The sequence below is a fragment of the Papio anubis genome, chromosome 1 (genome assembly GCF_008728515.1).
Source record: "Papio anubis isolate 15944 chromosome 1, Panubis1.0, whole genome shotgun sequence".
NCBI lineage: Eukaryota > Metazoa > Chordata > Mammalia > Primates > Cercopithecidae > Papio > Papio anubis.
The window spans coordinates 206,320,549-206,337,828 of record NC_044976.1 but is presented as its reverse complement, the minus strand read 5'-3'; the positions used below and the strand labels follow the sequence as shown (position 1 = coordinate 206,337,828).

General features: G+C 41.1%; 1 protein-coding gene across 5 annotated transcripts in view; it reads right to left on the bottom strand.

Moving 5' to 3' along the window:
• MTR (5-methyltetrahydrofolate-homocysteine methyltransferase) overlaps positions 1 to 17,280 on the bottom strand; it is a 105,878-nt gene that overhangs the window by 13,689 nt on the left and 74,909 nt on the right. For all 5 annotated transcript variants that reach the window (XR_002519114.2, XM_031659757.1, XM_003893718.5 and 2 more), the window contains 4 exons: positions 12,247 to 12,314; positions 11,221 to 11,341; positions 5,261 to 5,342; positions 871 to 969 (listed from right to left, as the gene is read on the bottom strand). Coding sequence is in view for 4 of the 5 variants with exons in the window: in XM_031659757.1 (XP_031515617.1) it covers positions 871 to 969; positions 5,261 to 5,342; positions 11,221 to 11,341; positions 12,247 to 12,314 (370 nt within the window). In the remaining variant the exon portion in view is untranslated. The remainder of the gene's footprint in view (positions 1 to 870; positions 970 to 5,260; positions 5,343 to 11,220; positions 11,342 to 12,246; positions 12,315 to 17,280) is intronic.

Genomic DNA, 17,280 nt, shown 5'->3' with positions numbered 1-17,280 from the left:
AGATTCAATAAGCATCCATTAACTACTGATATGTAAATATGAGCCTGGCTCTGCGGCCTGAACCTGAGGTACTAGGGAGGTGTCCCACCTGTACTTTTAGAACACCTGAGGCCAGCTGTTAACTGGTCTTCCATGGCCCACCCTGAGGACCAGAAGGTAGAATTAAAGAAACTGTCCACTGTGGGCAAACCTAAGGAGAGAAAAAAGCCAACCACTGCATCTAGCCAGCACCTCAGAAGCAAAACAGCATGTTTTCTTCGTGCTGTTGATCTCATTTCACTTGCCCAGCAACTCCCAAAATGCTCCCACCAGCAAGGCAAATAACCAGAAATAAATATTTCAGTGACTTCTAAAGCATAATTATGCCTGTTCTCCATGGACTCCCTGAAGCTTATCAAGAGAGGGATAGTTCTTGAAACATCATTCTGTACAGTCAGTGTTGGGCAGTCAGGCAAAGAGGCTTATACTGGTCCTGTCTTATGTCTCCATTTTCTTCCATTAGCTCCTCAAGAATGGGGATCTGTGGGAGTCATTTCAGTAAACTGTTTCAGCGCCTGTTTCCCTGCTGAGTACGAACTCATGTTTTATTACATTACCAAAGCTCTGGTATCTAGCACAGCAGCCCCTAACACCTACTGGGTACCCAATAAATGTTTGGCTGAATAAATAAAATTCATTTTAATATAACCAAAAATTATTTGGGAACTCAGACACTGAAGACCTCTGATTTGAACTAGAAGACAGAAATTCTCTAAAATGATGCCAAGCCTTTTATTCTCCTCAAAACCATTTTAAGAAGTCACATTAAAAACTAGGATGATAAAAACTAGTCACATTAAACACAAGCGAAGATCTGTTTCTACCACTTACCTTGAGAGACTCATAATGGTCCTGTCTAATATCTTCATATTCTTCCATGATTTCCTCAAAGTATTCATCCTTTAGATTTTCATCTAACAGCTGAGAACACTGAAATGTAAGATAACCATAGATGAGCAAAAGATGATAAAACTGGTGCAGTAATGGTCAACTCTGATAACACCTCCTTCAGGAAGGCTTCCTTAACTTCATTTCTTCTCCCTTCACCAACTGTGCTAATTCCTGCCTGGTATGCAGGAAAGGGTAAACTCAGTGGCCTTGGGATGTTCAAACCCTGCACAAGCCAAAGAAAGGCCTGGCCCTTGACTGGTTTCTGGGAGACAAACTCTAAACCCTTGGGATAGCCTGTCTGATAAGAGAGTCACTGCGTGCCTGGCACCCTGGGCCATGTCAGATCATTTATGCTAACAGTCTGATTTATGGTGGGGGACCGTAGCTCATGCTTATGTTTGACCTCTGCAGGGATTGAAGACTGAGCAATTAAGGCTACACACACGGGCATTCTGGGCCTATGTGACCAAACCCCAACAAAAACCCAGGACATGAAGGTTCAGGTAAGCTTCTGGGTTGGCAAGGCTCCTTACATGTTGTCACACATCATTAGTGGAAGCAATAAGCACCATCCAGATCACTCTATGGGGAGACGACTCCTGCAAGTCTGTACCTGGTCTCTCCTGCATTCCATCCTATGTGCTTTTGCCTTTCCTGATTTTACCTACATCCTTTCACAATAATAAACCATGGTCATAGCAGTGTTTCTGGGTTCTTTGTGTCCTTCTAGTGAAACTTGGAACATGAAGGCGGTCTTGGGAACCCTCTGGGTTAAGTAACCCCCAACCCAATGTTTCAAAAACATTCCATTCATCTACTACTGCACTTTCCAAAGCCTTTTAGTATCAAATTTATATATCCACTTCCCTTACTAGAGAGCCCTATGAGAGCTGCAATCACACATTCACCACCTTCATGCCCTGGTGCCTAGCCCAGTGTCTGGAGGTGCATTCGCACTAAATGTTTGCTGAGGGAACGAGGGTAATCTTCATAGTCCACTGTGACTTTCTGCTAAAACTGGAAAGGAAACCAATGATCTGAGAAAATGTGAGTCTACTCATTAAATTGTAAAACCAGGATCGGCTAAATATCATTTGTTACTATGATTATCAAGTTGATAGAAGAAGAGCTACCAACAAAGCACAAAATTAAATTACATAGAAAGAAGAAATGGCAACTACTGATCACATCAGTTGAAAAATAAACATAGCACTACCCTATCCCTGCATTCTCCAGCATGATTATCTAATACACAAAACGGTAAGAAATTTCAACATCTTCATCTGAACTTAAGGAAGTTAGACTGAATGATGGCTAAAGTGCCTATCAGCTTTAAAAGTCTGTAACTCTACGTGGGTTTTCTAAGTATCTCTAATAACAATTTAATCACCTATGAGTTAGTATAAAACAAAATCACCTCATTCAGGAATACAATCAGAAAAGGCCATTGTGGCAGGCCAAAAATAGATTCCCAAATAGTGTTCACACCACAAAGTATTTCCCAGCCTTACATTAAACTCACCTCAATGGAGTCCTCGTTTAGGAAACCCAGCACAGCCCAACGAAACAAGAAGGGAATGTCTACTCTGAACTCCCTGAAGTATATGTAACCAATGTTTTAAAACCCTCTTGCATTTTGCCAGATTATACACCCTGAGAGAGCAAAACCAGATGTCCCTGACATCCGGAGAAATCTACGACCCCCTAATGCTGGTGCTACTGGGTAGACAGAACATACCACTGCAGTTTGCTGGCACCTTGCGCAGCCCCATGGAGCCCACTGCTCCCAGAGCCACAGTGGCAGGCCCCTTCTGGCCCGGTCTGACTTACTTGATGGAAACAAGTTCATGGTCAATATGTGGGCTAACCTACATGATCCTTCCACCAAAAAATCAAATCCATCATGTGTTTTCATGCCAACCACTGGGACATATCGCAGTTTATATTTTCCTTCATTTTTAAAAATTGTATTTCATGGCAACAGCCACACAATAAGAGCAAATAAATTGAAAAGATATTTTATAATTTAAAAAGAATAAAATATTGCACCTCGTTTTTTATTAAAGAAGAAAAAAGAAAGCAAGGGGGAATCCTCAGGTCTAAATCTCCAACCATTAAGTATTTGCTACACTTTTTTGGAATCTTCCAAATACATGAGACAGCTGCTAAAATGTGATCCTGTTCCATGTTCATTTCAGTTAGATCAAAAGAGCCTAGGCCAATGAGCCCATAACCAACTGAAACAAATTATACCACTGGCTCCTGAAGTGTCACTAGCAATTACCCACATGATTTATCATCTGACTTACGTTTGAGTAATTTCAAAACGTGGTCGTTTCTTTGTACATGGGAGGAGCTAACCACTGCTGGCTGCGTGGCTGGACCAAACTGTAAAGAGCACAAACACCCACTCCTCATTCCCTGCCTGGCTTTCAGCAAGGCCCCCACTGCTCTAGTTCTTCAAGATGGTGAAGCAGGCTGGGCGCAGTGGCTCACGCCTGTAATCCCAGCACTTTGGGAGGCCAAGGCAGGTGGATCACTTGAGGTCAGGAATTCAAGACCAGCCTGGCCAACATGGTGAAACCCCGTCTCTACTAAAAATATAAAAAAATTAGCCGGGAGTGGTGGCGCACACCTGTAATCCCAGCAACTTGCGAGGCTGAGACAGAAGAATTGCTTGAATCTGGGAGGCGTAGGTTGCAGTGAGCCAAGATCGCGCCACTGCACTCCAGCCTGGGCAACAGAGCAACACTCCGTCGCACAAAAAAAAAAAAAAAAAAAAAAAAAAAAGGTGAAGGACCTTATCCTCCAAACATGGAATCAAAGGGCTGATTCTTTCCCCTGCCTGTAGAGGAAAAGTTGGCACTGTGCAACTAAATGGATCCAAAAGTCTTGCCTCTGAATGGAAACTATTCAAGGCTATGCATCAGTGTTTGAAAATGATGACAAGTGTTAAAAAGAGGCCCATGGACCTGACATAAGCTCCTATGGAGCACAATCCAAGAATAAGAAATAAACATTGTTTTAAAATGGAGTTGCAGAAATATAGCTTATTTGCATATTTGTCTACAACAATGGCAAATAAAAAATTGCAATTTTATGATCCCAGACTGAGTTACTTTTATCCTTTTTAATAAAGGCTAATTGTTAAGTATTAATGGGAAACAAGTTTAATTTAACATAGAGTAAGATAACCTGCATTCAAATCCCACACCTGCCACTTGGCAGATGAGTGGTCTCAGTAGAGTTCCTAATCTCTTTATTCTTCTGTCTCCTGATCTCTAAAATGGGGACAAGAAAAATATCCACCTCATGAGGTCAGCCGGAGGATTAAATAAAATCCATGTAAAGCACTTAGCTCAGTACCTGGCACACTACACGTTTTCAATAATGTTAGTGATTATTATATAACTTTCATGTAAATAAATTCACAGATCTGAAATAATTTCCTTGGAAGATAGCTCAGGAAATGTGGTCACCCTGGTCCAAGTCGCATGGCATCACTGGAAGTCTCGCAGATCACCAGGCCACCTCAGTAACCTTCCTCGCCTGTAAAATGTGAAGGCTAGACTAGATCTGTGGTTCTCAAACTGTGCTCTTTTGATGAACACTAGGAGCGGGATGTGATGGTAAGTGATGTCTTACTTGGAAATTCTGCCACATTGAATTTCCAGGTAAGACATCACTTAACAGACAAATATTCTGTGGCTGAAATCGATTTGGAAACCACTGGACCACAAGGTCTCTCAGGTGCCCCCCAGCGGTTATAGCCCATTATTCAGTGAAAACAATGAAACCTGTAACAAGATAGAATATTAGGCTTCACCGAAAAAGAAAAGCAGAATGTGGGCTAATTGTTTATGATGTTCACTGAGAAGCAGAAACCACTGTTCTGGGTTTTAAATATCTAGAAGATGTTTTTCTGTCTTTGGGTAGGGTCAATGAGGACACTTTCAAGTTTGTTTTTCTATCTGGAAAAAGGTCATTTAAAAATCCAACATTCTTTTAGACAGTCAAGTAAATATCCATTCATGTTTGTGAGTGGGTGAAATCTTTGTCTGGCTGGTGTCCAGGTCAAAGGTGTCTTGGTGCCAGGTCGTCTACCTGTCTGCTGCTCAGTTCTGTAACTGTCTTTGAAAGTACAGGACATGGTCACCTGGACCTCCTTCCAGCAAGGCAGTCACTGCAGAGGCACACCATAAGCCTCAGGCTGCTCTCTGACCTTTATTTAGTAGAACTGAATAAAAATGAATAGATCTTAAGTTATACCCTTACTTGTAATGCACTCTTTCCAACACATCTGGAATAAAATGTAAGGTCACCCACTTACCACCACGACACTCTTGGACGCATCCAGGACGTGGATTACAGGCGCACTGTATCTTGGAGCTATTTTAACCGCTGTGTGGGTTCTAAAAAGAAGGGTCAGAAAGAAAATATATCCATCAGCACTGACAGTTCCTATACAACTCTTGTTCAGAGCCATTAGAGATAATGCATTTCTACAGTGCTTTCCAGAGAAACATTTCAAGGTGCTTACTTACAAATACTGAACTTCAAATTTCCCTTGTAAAACATGAATGACTTTTTCCCTACCCTAAGATGGGAAACCTAGCCCAGGCTCTGCAGAAGTCTGCGGCAAAAATGAGAAGGACTTTGTCCTCAGCTCTGTTAACAAGGGACTGAGCCCGTGCATGACCTGGTGCTCATTAGCAGCCCGTGTGACTTAAGGGAGGTAACCAGGCCCAGGAAATCACACTGCTGTCATTAAGGTCAGGTTGAGTTCCCTCCTCCAAATGAGCTGGGATAGCAGCCAGGGCCCCTAAGGAACCGGGAACCAGGCAGAGGACACAGGACATGGCTGTCTAGCAGCTGCTCCCCTGTTCATGGGAGACATCAACACTCCTCGGCCCCAATCCCACCTTGTACTTGCAGAATGGAACCCCAAACCCGAAATTCTACACAGAATAATTCAGAGAGGCAAAAGCAAGAAAAATACTGTATTTTATTTTATTTTGTATTTATTTTTTTATTTTTTTATTTTTTTTGAGACAGAGTCTCACTCTGTTGCCCAGGCTGGAGTGCAGGGGCACAATCTTGGCTCATTGCAAGCTCCGCCTCCCAGGTTCACACCATTCTCCTGCTTCAGCCTTCTGAGTAGCTGGGACTACAGGCGTCCGCCATCACACCCGGATAATTTTTTTCTATTTTTTTTTAGTAGAGACGGGGTTTCATTGTGTTAGCCAGGGTGGTCTTGATCGCCTGACCTCATGATCCACCTGCCTCAGCTTCCCAAAGTGCTGGGATTACAGGCATAAACCACTGCACCTGGCCAATATTTTACTTTTAATATTTAAGATTATTTCTGCCCCAAATCCCTATTACCAAACCTGAAAATGTTGGTATTAGGAAGAAACACCCTTTCATTCTTAAAATTGCCTAATTAACAGAAGTGCAAAACAAACTGCCCTGTGATGACTGGATGTTTACAGCAACAGGAGAGGCTACAGATCTGCTACTATTAAAGTGGAAACTGAAAACATGTACAGCCTCCCTCACAGTGGTTAATGCAGAACCCCTGGAGAGGGAGGAGAAGTGTACTCTGGCCACATCCCACCTTCCGAAGGGCGGCCAGCAGCAGTCCCCACGAGACGGGCAGTGCTGTCCGCCTTTTCTCCCCTCTCCTCCTCCCCAGAAGCAGCACTACTCTTCCTCAAGTGCTTTCATATTCTTCCCCCTCAACAAAAATGTGTGTTTGGAATAGTATCTAGAATATGCTACTATATGAGAAAGAAACAAAGTAGCAGAACACTATGTTTAATGCAATTGTATTTTTAAAAAACAACACCCTCAAGCTTTTCCAAACAACCAACCAATCCTATATCTAAGTTTCTATATATTTAGAAAAAACACAGGGAGATACACATCAAAGTGTCCACACTGGTTATGGGGGTTAGAGGTGAGGCTGAAGGTGGGAAGAGAGAGACTCAATTGTACTTTACATTCCTCTGAATTGTTTGACAAGGTCTAGTAAATGTGGATTATTGAGGTAATTTTTAAAAACCAAGAGACTGTTATAGGTGTAATATATGCATGAGTGTGTTTTTAACAGGCTTCTCAAGGAAAGCTCTAAAAACTCATAATAAGACAGACAAAACCAGTAACACTTCATCTGTTCCATCTTCCTAACAGTATCTCCACTCGTAAACAGGAAGCAAAGGACTACAAAGCCTTAGGCTATGAGAACTGAGCTGGAAGATGGGCATTCATGCATAAGCCAGTGAGTCAAGAGCCATCTTTCGGACCGGGAAGGCTGGGGTACGGAGTGGCAGGGGGGCCAGACCATGGCCCTGGGGCAGATGAATGAACTCCATGGCCTTCTGAGACCCTCCTGTTTTATGCCTAGTGTATGCTCAGGGACCAAAGATCCCAAATCTATTTAACTCTTTCAATCTCTCCAAATATCGATTCATTCACTAGACTAAGCTTGTCCAACATGCAGCCCAGGAAAGCTTTGAATGAGGCCCAACACAAATTCGTAAACTTTCTTAAAACATTATGAGATTTTTTGCAGTTTTTTTTTTTTTTTTTAGTTCATTAGTTATGGTTAGTGTTAGCGTATTTTATGTGTGGCCTGAAACAATTCTTCTTCCAATGTGGCCCGGGGAAACCAAAAGACTGGACACTCCTGCACTAGACAGTCTTAACCTTCATTTCGAGTGTCCTGGGGGTACAGTTTCGGTTCTACTCATGCTACTGCAAGTCACTGATGTCTGGAAAAGCCATAGGGTCATTTCCTCTCAACGATGTTTTCATGAAAACATGGAAGTCCTGAGCTAATGAGCTACTGCTAAGTCCTCCACTGGTTTGTAGGAAATAATAAGGGCTCCTAGATGGGTTTCTGAGACATTTCAACTCCTGAATGCTTTCTAGCAAAGGTGGCTTTCCTAGGAGATGATTTACTTATTTGGATGCAAAAGGCATTAACCATATATGAAGAGACCGATAAATCAGACTTTATAAAAATTAAGAACTTCTGTTATCCAAAGACAGCACTAAGACAGCAAAAGGCAAGCCAGATTAAAAAAAATCTATTCGCAACATATGTATTTCTGATAAAGGGCTTGTAACTACTATAAATTAAAGAATGTGTACAAACTAGTCAGAATAAAGCAGAATACCCAATTTTTAAAAATATTTAAAAAGCATATCCAAATGGTCAATATACAAATGAAAAGGTGTTCAACATCATTACTCAGCAGAGAAATGCAAACGAAAACCATAGCAAGGTATTACTACACCCATGACGAGGGATAACACTGAAAAGGATGTGGAATAACTGAAACTTTCACAATTGCTGGTGGCAGTGTAAACGGCTACAATTACTCTGGAGAACTATGTGGCAATAGCTAATGAAGATGATCATAGGCAGATCCTATGATCTGGCAATTCTGCTTTTAGGCAGAAATACACATACATGTGCACCAAAATTCATAAGCATAAGTGTTCACAGCAGCATTGTTTGTGATAGCCCCAAAGTGGAAAACCCCAAATGTCCACCAACAGTAGCAAGAGTCAATAAGTCACAGCACATTATACAATGGAATACTACGTTGAAAAAGAACAACAACAAAACAAACGACTATTGTAACAAGGCTGGGACCTCAGAGACTCAGAGACATGATGTGGGGCAAAAGAAGCCGGACACAGGAGAACACATACAATATGACTCCACTTATATAAATTTGAAACGCAGGCAAAACCAACCTATGGTGACGGAAGAAAGAACAGTGGTTACTTTTGTTGGAAAGCATGACTGGGTGGAGGAACCTGGTGAGGTTCCTAGGGTGCCATTAGTGTTCTATTTCTTGATCTGGAGGTGGTTACATGGGTGGGTTCCCTTTTGTAAAAACTTGTCAAGTTGTACATCTATATGATTTGTGTACTTTTCTGCATAACTGCTAAACTTCTGTAAAAGCACTTACTTAAATAAGAGAGCCTGATAAAGCAAGACTTCAGATCGAAGACCTCTTCCACTGTCACTAATAAGAATGGAGTCAGAACTGGGAAATTCTACACTGAAGTGCTTGGAGGTTGCACGGGACTCTGTTTTCCAAAGGCTGTTCCAGCACCACAGTGTAGAAGGGAATTGTCCCTGGGAAGCAGTGCTACCTACTGGCTCTTATTTTCCAAGTAATTTCCGAGAAACTGCAACAGGTATGGAAGAGAAGAGAACCAGAAGAGGCAGGGCTCACAGAGAAACAAAGCACTGGAGAGTCAAAAGAAACCTTAGGCGGCCAGCGGTCCCAGCTTACTACCTTCAGGCCAAACACATTTACGGTTTCCCAGACAACGAGAATAGGTATTTCGCAGTAACTGAAGAGATGTTGGTGATTTCCTATCTCATTAATTCTAATTTGATGTATCAGGTTATAACTGTTAAGAATCATTAACAAGCTAATTTTGCCAATAATGTATCTTGAGAGGCTAGTCGCGTTGCTTCTCAAAGTTTTTTTTCTTTAATCTGGTAGCTTTTACATGGTAAACAATAGAATGGACTATTTGGTAAAGTTCCAATTTGCACAAGAAGCAAATTTCTGAGTATAGTGTCCCACCATATAAAAAGATTCTTTTTTTGAAGCCAGCATCATATTTACATAACATGTAACGTATTTTAATTATATTCCTTTAAATACTTATTTATTCTACTTTACAATTGATATTAAAGTCTTTCATTCTGACAAGTCCTTAGGTCCTCTTACCATTCTCTTCACTAAGCTTGTCATCAATTACCCAAGCTCATGCTCATCAAAACCCATTATTAATGGGTGGCCATATCCCTTGAGACCAAGTCTGCCACATTTCCTGGTACCTAAGTCCTTTGTGGAAAAACAAATCCTGTTTTCTAACGTTAGCAATGACAGTCAAACCATCGAATCCTTCAAGTATGAAGAACAGCTAATGGATAAAAGACACATCATACTGTTTCTACTGATGAAGATGACGCATTCAAATTGTAAATGGTATGATGGTTAATTTCACGTATAAACTTGGCTAGGCCATGGTATACACTTTTTGGTTAACCACAACCTAAATGTTACTGTGAAAGTATTTTTTTTAGATGTGATTAACATTTATCAGTAGACTTACAGTAAAGCACATTATCCTCCACTTACGTAGGTGGGCCTCATCCAGTCAACTGAAGGCCTTTAAGAGACAAGACTAAGGTCCCTTGTTCACTCCCCAGCCCTGCAAGGAAGAAGAAATTCCACCTCCAGACTGTCTTTAGACTCAAAAAATCAACTTACCTGTGTCTCCAGCCTGCAGATTTCAGACTTGCCAGCCTCCACAATCACAGGAGTTAATTCTTTAAAATAAATCTCTTTCTCTCTATATATATAAACATATCCTATTGATTCTGTTCCTCTGAACAACCCTATACAAATTGGTTGAATGTACAGTTGTTTCTAGTGCAAAAGGAACTCTGGCATACCTATAACCAGATCTTTATTGTATTTCTGCATCAGAAAAATAAACTAGATGTTATGGGACCATTGAGTTCAATGCTCCAGTATGATAATGCTCCCTGAGAAAGTGAACTGTACGTGGCATAAAAGGTCTAGCACCCACAGTTAACATAGCACTTACCACATATCACTACGATCATGATCCCAGGAAAAATCTGGTAAACTGAATAATTATCATGTGAACAAATTTGAACTTTCTCATCTTTACATTTTATACCTCTTTATGTTGTTAACCCAAAGGTTCCCAAAAAGCTCCCCTTTCAACTCCCCAAAGTGACCACTTAGTTCATTCTTGCTAGATGGGCTTTCTGTCTCCAAACTACTACAAGGTTAGAGTTCCTTCAAAGGAACCTATAATTATTCAATCAGACACCTGCTTCAAGACAGTGTGGGCAAAAGTTCAAGTAATGATTTTGTGCCAAAAAACACAGCTTCTCCACTCAGTTTAATTTCACAAGAAGAGTTCATTATAATTCTCAGGAACTGAATCGGAAGTGAGAGCGTTAAGAAAAAGATTATTGCAAGCCAAAGAAATCCAAGAAAAAGCAAAGAATAGAAATCACAAAAAAGTTTCCTATAGCATGCTCTGAAAGTATTCTGGCTCTCACCCAAGTGAACACCAGAAAATTTTTGTGTTTATATAACAAAAAGTCTATGTACTAAACATAAGAGAAAATCCAAAACAACACAGGTTTACCACTGTTTTAAACACTGGCATTTAAGAGAATTTGAAGTGAGGACAAAGCTCATTAATATAACTTACCTTGAAGTGGTTGCTCCTCCAATCAACAATGGAATCTTTATAGCTAATCTCTCCATTTCCTTGGCAACAAAAATCATTTCATCCAGGGAAGGAGTGATGAGTCCTGACAGGCCAATTATATCTATTATTTTTTTTTATAAAAAAAAAAGGACAAAAAGGACAGTGAGGATGACAGAAAAAAGAAAAGGATGAAGAACCATTTTAAAAACTTTGTAATGAAGACCAAAAGACCTAACACGAATTCCCAATTCCTTTCTTGGTTTTTTTTTTGAGATGGAGTCTCATTCTGTTGCCCAGGTTGGAGTGTAGTGGTGCGATCTTGGCTCACTACAACCTTTGCCTCCTGGGTTCAAGTGATTCTGCTGCCTCAGCCTCCTGAGTAGCTGGGATTACAGGCGCCCACCACCAACCTTGGCTAATTTTTATATTTTTAGTAGAGACGGGGTTTCACCATGTTGGCCAGGCTGTTCTCAAACTCAGACCTCAAGTGATCTGCCGGCCTCAGCCTCCCAAAATGCTGGGATTACAGGTGTGAGCCACCATGCCTGTCACCAGTTTCTAATTCTAAGACATCTTTTCCGACTGGGGAATTTCAATTTACTGTTTGCTTTTGGTAGTAAATAAGATTTATAACTTAAGGTTGCAATACTTGCCATAGTTTTAGGAAGCCATGCAACAGAAGGTATATTTAGCTCATGATTTCCCAGACTTGAATATATCACAGTGTGAGAAGAAATATAAAAATGACTACACACAGAAAAAAAATCTAATACAACTGTCCTCTTATAAGAAGTCTGTCCCCATTCCCCATCTCCAGCACTTGGTTCCATAGTTACTCACTCTCCTCTCTCAACCCCATTAGAAATGGCAACAAAAGCAACCTTGTGCAGGAGCTGGCACTTGATTGTCTGTATGTCCCACAGATCCCTCACAGGCATCACTATTCACTGACAGACAACTAGGGAAATGACAGGCACCTGGGGATACCACATTTAGAGAAATGCCCAAAGTACAGTTGCACAGTACCTGCTTTGTGGTCAAGAGCAGCTTTCAGTATCTTATCACATGGAGTCATGACTCCTAAATCAATAACTCTGAGGCACAGAAATGAGATATGAGAAAATTAATGAGAGCCCATTAGAGACAAAACTGAAACAAACATTTTAATTTCAACCATTAAATATTGCTCTAATGCCTAGAATCAACTTTAAATGCTCACTAAATATTAAGGATTACCACCACAACTACCATTTATTCAGTACTTACTACATATATGCCAGGCACTATGCTAAGCTTGCTTTTAAACAATTTTACTGACTCATCATTCACAGACCATACAATTCACCCATTTCAAGTGTGTAATTCAATGGTTTCTGGTATGTTATTTTTTTTAATTGTGGTAAAACATATATAATATATACTTCTCCATTTTAATCATTTTTCAATGTACAATCCAGTAGCATGAATTTCAGTTACAATGTTGGGCAACCATCACCACTATTTATGTCCAAATCTATTTTATCACCCAAAGCAGAAACATTATAACCATTTAGCAATAACTACCCCTTCTTCTCTGGCACCCTCTCTACTCCATCCCCTGGTAACCTCTACTCTACTTTCTTTCTCTATGAATTTGCCTAATCTAGGAATTTCATGTAAGTAGAATAATACAGTATTCATCCTTTTCTGTTTGGCTAACTTCACTTAGCACAATGCCTTCAAAGTCCAACCATGTTTCGAGGCATGTCAGAAGTTCAGTCTTTTTTAAGGCCGAAAAATATTCCACTGTATGGAGATATCACGTTTGGCTTATCCATTCATCTGCTGAAAGACACTGTGCTAAGCTTTTTGCATAAGCAATCTCTTTTGCTGTTGTTTTTGAGACAGGGTCTCACTCTGTCACCTAGGCTAGAATGCAGCAGTGTGACTACGGCTCACTGCAGCCTCAACCTCCTGCCTCAGCCTCCAGAGTAGCTGGGACCACAGGCATGCCCCACTAAACCCTGTTAATTTTTAAAGTTTTTGTAGATAGGGTTTCCCTATATTGCCCAGACTGGTCTCAAACTACTGGGCACAAATGATCCTCCCACATCGGCTTCCCAAAGCGCTAGGATTACAGGTTTGAGCCACAGTGCCCAGCCTGCATAAACGACCTCATTTAACCCTCATAGTAACTCTATAATGAAAGCATTACTATGGGTCTCATTTTAATGAGAAGGGGCCCAGAGAAATTAAGCAATCTGTCTAGTCACACAACTAATTAGAGGCAGAGTTGGGATCTGAATCAGTATCTCACTCCAAAATCCATTATCTTATCCATTTAGGCCAATAAAAAGGGCTAGGGAAGCTCCTCAATAAATATCTGTTGAACATGGAAGCCAATGGGGACGATCATGAAAAAGAGGTCAGGTCCTGCACATGAACAGCTGTAAGGGAACTCTGGTTACTTAAGGCAAGAAAAAGAGGGAGAATGATTCAGGGTGCAGGTCACCGAGGGCAAGAGGGCAAGACTCAAAGGAAAGGCTGACTCTCGATGGGCACACAGGAGAGACAGAACAGGCCCTGGGGCAGAGGAAGCCTGGAGCACACTCTCAGAGAACAGAACAGTGCCAGACAAATTTCAATTCAGGGAGGAGACAGCTTCCTGGAACTCAGAGGAAACAGGAATGTCTGCCCCGGAAAATGTTCTAGGAATTACTTCTATTTTAGATTTACAGAGTACCCTTAATGTCATTTTGATAATTTAATCTTCTTCTATTTGTTAAAAGATACTGAAAAACTCATGGCATGCATTTTTACTCATTTCATTACATTAACAATTCTTAAAATTAAATAGGCAAAAACGTTTAAATAACAAGAACAAAAAAGAAGGCTTAAGACCTACGGCATGACATATTGGCTGGTAACAATGGGTGCTGAACGCTGGGGCAGGAAGGGGACTGGCTTCTTACTATATGCCCTTTCATACCACTGGATTTTTAGCTTGTACTCCTATTACTTTTTTAAAAAGAGTTTAAAAAAAAAAAACTATGACATATGGAATCTTCAACAAAAAGTAAGACATCTTCAAATCAATGATAAGTATATTCAGCTTTGTTGGCACTAACCCGATAGCAAATGCACGCCGGAGGTGTTAATGATGTATAACCACTGCAGGTTACAGCAGGAGGAGATGGTACCACACACTTTTTTTTTCTTTTTAACATATTGAAGAAAGTCTAGTATCTGGATCTTTTGTTAAACAATGACTAAGCATAGACTGTCACACACAACACTAGGAAAAATAGCATATTGCTTTTAAATCAAGACAAAAAGGCATATATTTCAAAGCTGATTTTTTTAACATTGTATGTTTTAAAATTCAACTAAAACTCATCAGTATGATGGCAAGAATCATCTTGCTCTCACTACTTTTTCTTGTTTCAGAGTGTTTCTCTCAGAACATCTTATATGGATGCTTGCCATGTTTAAGGAAGACCAAGGAGATTGTTGTGGCTGGAACAGAAATGGAGAAGGAGAGAGTGGTGGGTGATGAGTTCAGAGGGGGAGGAAAAGGCCAGAGCCTGCGTAGACTTTGCATCAGAATCACCAGGGGAGGCTTTTCAAAATCAAACCACCTGAAGCTTGGACTCCCTTTTCCAGAGAGTGTGATTTAACTGGCCAGGGGTGGGGTCCGGGCAGCTTCCAGATTATACCCACTACACAAGGGCCTTGCAGACCACTACAAGGGCTCTGAGTTTTACTGAGTGAGGAGAGAATTCACTGGAAGGTTTGAACAGTGGCGTAAGAAATCTGACTTCGATTTAACAGATTTACTTTGGACTGAAACAAGTCCAGGGTAGAGAAGCAGAGAGAGTGATTAGGCTGCTGCAAAAATCCAGACAAGAAGCAGTATAGGCAGTGAGAAGTGGTCAGATCCTGGAAATACTGTGAGAGGAGAACTGATGGGTTACATGTGGGTCATCTGACGAGAGGATGACACAAGAGTTTCGGTTTGAGCAGCAAGAAAAATGAAGTTGCTATTTCTTGAAATAGGGGAGAGCTGGGGAGGTGTTCACAAAATGGTGGCAATTAGTTCTGCTTTCAAAATATTAAATTTAAGATTTCTTTAGATATCCAAATGGAGCTGTCAGGGAGTCAACTGGATATGTAAGTCTGAAGTTTGGGGGAGAGATCCACAGTGGAGATACAATTTGGGACTTGTCAGTACATCAGATGATACTGAAGTCACAAAACGAATGCGACGACTTCAGCCCACCCCAGGCCTTGTTACTCCAGGTGTGCTCCTGTACCAGCAGCACCAGCCCTACCTGAGAGCTTGTCGGAAATGCAGAACCTCCAGTCCAGACCTACCGTAATCAGAATCTGACTTTTAACAAAATCCCCAGGTGACAAGAAGGCACATTACAGTTTGAGAAACACAAACCTAGATAGTGAAGACAGGGAAGAGATCCAAGTGTTGAGCCCCAGAACATTTCTGTGTTTAAAGACCACTCCCAGAAGGAGAAATCAGCAGGAGAGAACCATAACCACTGATCAGTGAGGTAAGACGACAACTGAGAACACTGAGCCAGGGGGCCTGGGAGACAAGTTCAATTTCCAGCATATTAGCCTGCCTTCAAAGTCGTCTTGCTGGGGAAATGGTCGAAGGTACTACTGATTAAGGAGCAATTCCCACTTTTTCCACACATAGAAAATGACACTTATGGTACCCGGATGCACAAAGGAAGTTGCTCATAGCCCTGGGCAATCAATCTAGGACAGAGGCCCAACTCCATGAGCAAGAAAGAGAATGGGTTTCCTGGCACATTTGAGTTGAGAAACTGTTGGGAAGCTCTGAATTAGAATATGGTGTGGCAAGCACTACAATGAAAGCATTTACAGCGTACTATGTATGGAAGGCCCAAAATCGGTGACACTTAGAAGCATCCTACGGGGAAGTCTGAAATGAATTTTGAAAAATTAAGTGGGTATTAGCTGAAGGAAACAGGGAAGTCTAGGCAGAGACCAGCACTATGAGGGCCCACAGTCCTGAACCAGCTAGGAAGCCCAGGGTATATGAAGTCAGAGAAAAGGGCACAGGTCAGATCCAGCCCTGCCCTCTGTGCCTGCTACCATTCTTCCCACCATCCCTCTCTATTCCCTCTCACCTCTACCACAACCTCCTGTTTTACCCCTACACATAACCCCATCTTCCTTGACTCTCCCTCAGTTTCCCTTTGTCATTTTGAGCCATACCCTATGTCTGTAAGCCTCTCCCTATACACATTCTTGTATTTCGCCACATGGGAAGCTAAACAGAATAAAAATGAATGTCACGGAAGATGTTGATTTTACAGTATTTGTTTTAAAGTGCTTAGAACAGAGGTTGGGTATGGAGGCTAATGCCTGTAATCCCAGTGCTTTAAGAGGCCGAGGCAGGAGGATCACTTGAGGCCAGGGGTTTGAGTCCAGCCTGGGCAACTTTAGCGAGACCTTGTCTCTATAAAAAAATTTTTTTTAAGTGCTTAGAATAGAGCTATGAGAGCAAACATTTAATTCGGCTACAAATCCAGGAAAAAAAAAAGTTGCTCTGAATGTTTTAGCAAAGGCATCTTATACTATTTAAGAATACATCGAATTTCAAAAATAAATACTGTAATAATATGAGACAAAAAGTCCTTTTCGTCTCCAGAAGAAATTTAGAAAGGAAAATAAAACTGCATCTGCATCCTTTTAAGGTACCTGATAACTTACTGTCATTTTACCCTTTATTTCTCAGTTAACTAAGGTGGCAGCCTATCTGCTGCTCCTGCAATTCACACACGCCACCACAAGATGGCATGTGTTTCCATCCAGTCTACATTCCCCAGCCATGGTTTTCCAGCTTAAAGCAGTGCCAACGGGATCTGTTGCCATTTCTATTACTTTTTAAAAAAAATAAACAAAACAAATTGTTGATCTCCCCTTCAAAAAAATGGATCCAAAGTCTCTAAATAATTATCAGCATGCGAAGTGCTCAGGAGAGACTGGATTATATCCTTGACTTAGGTACAGTCATGTTCCTCACTCAGCTGAACG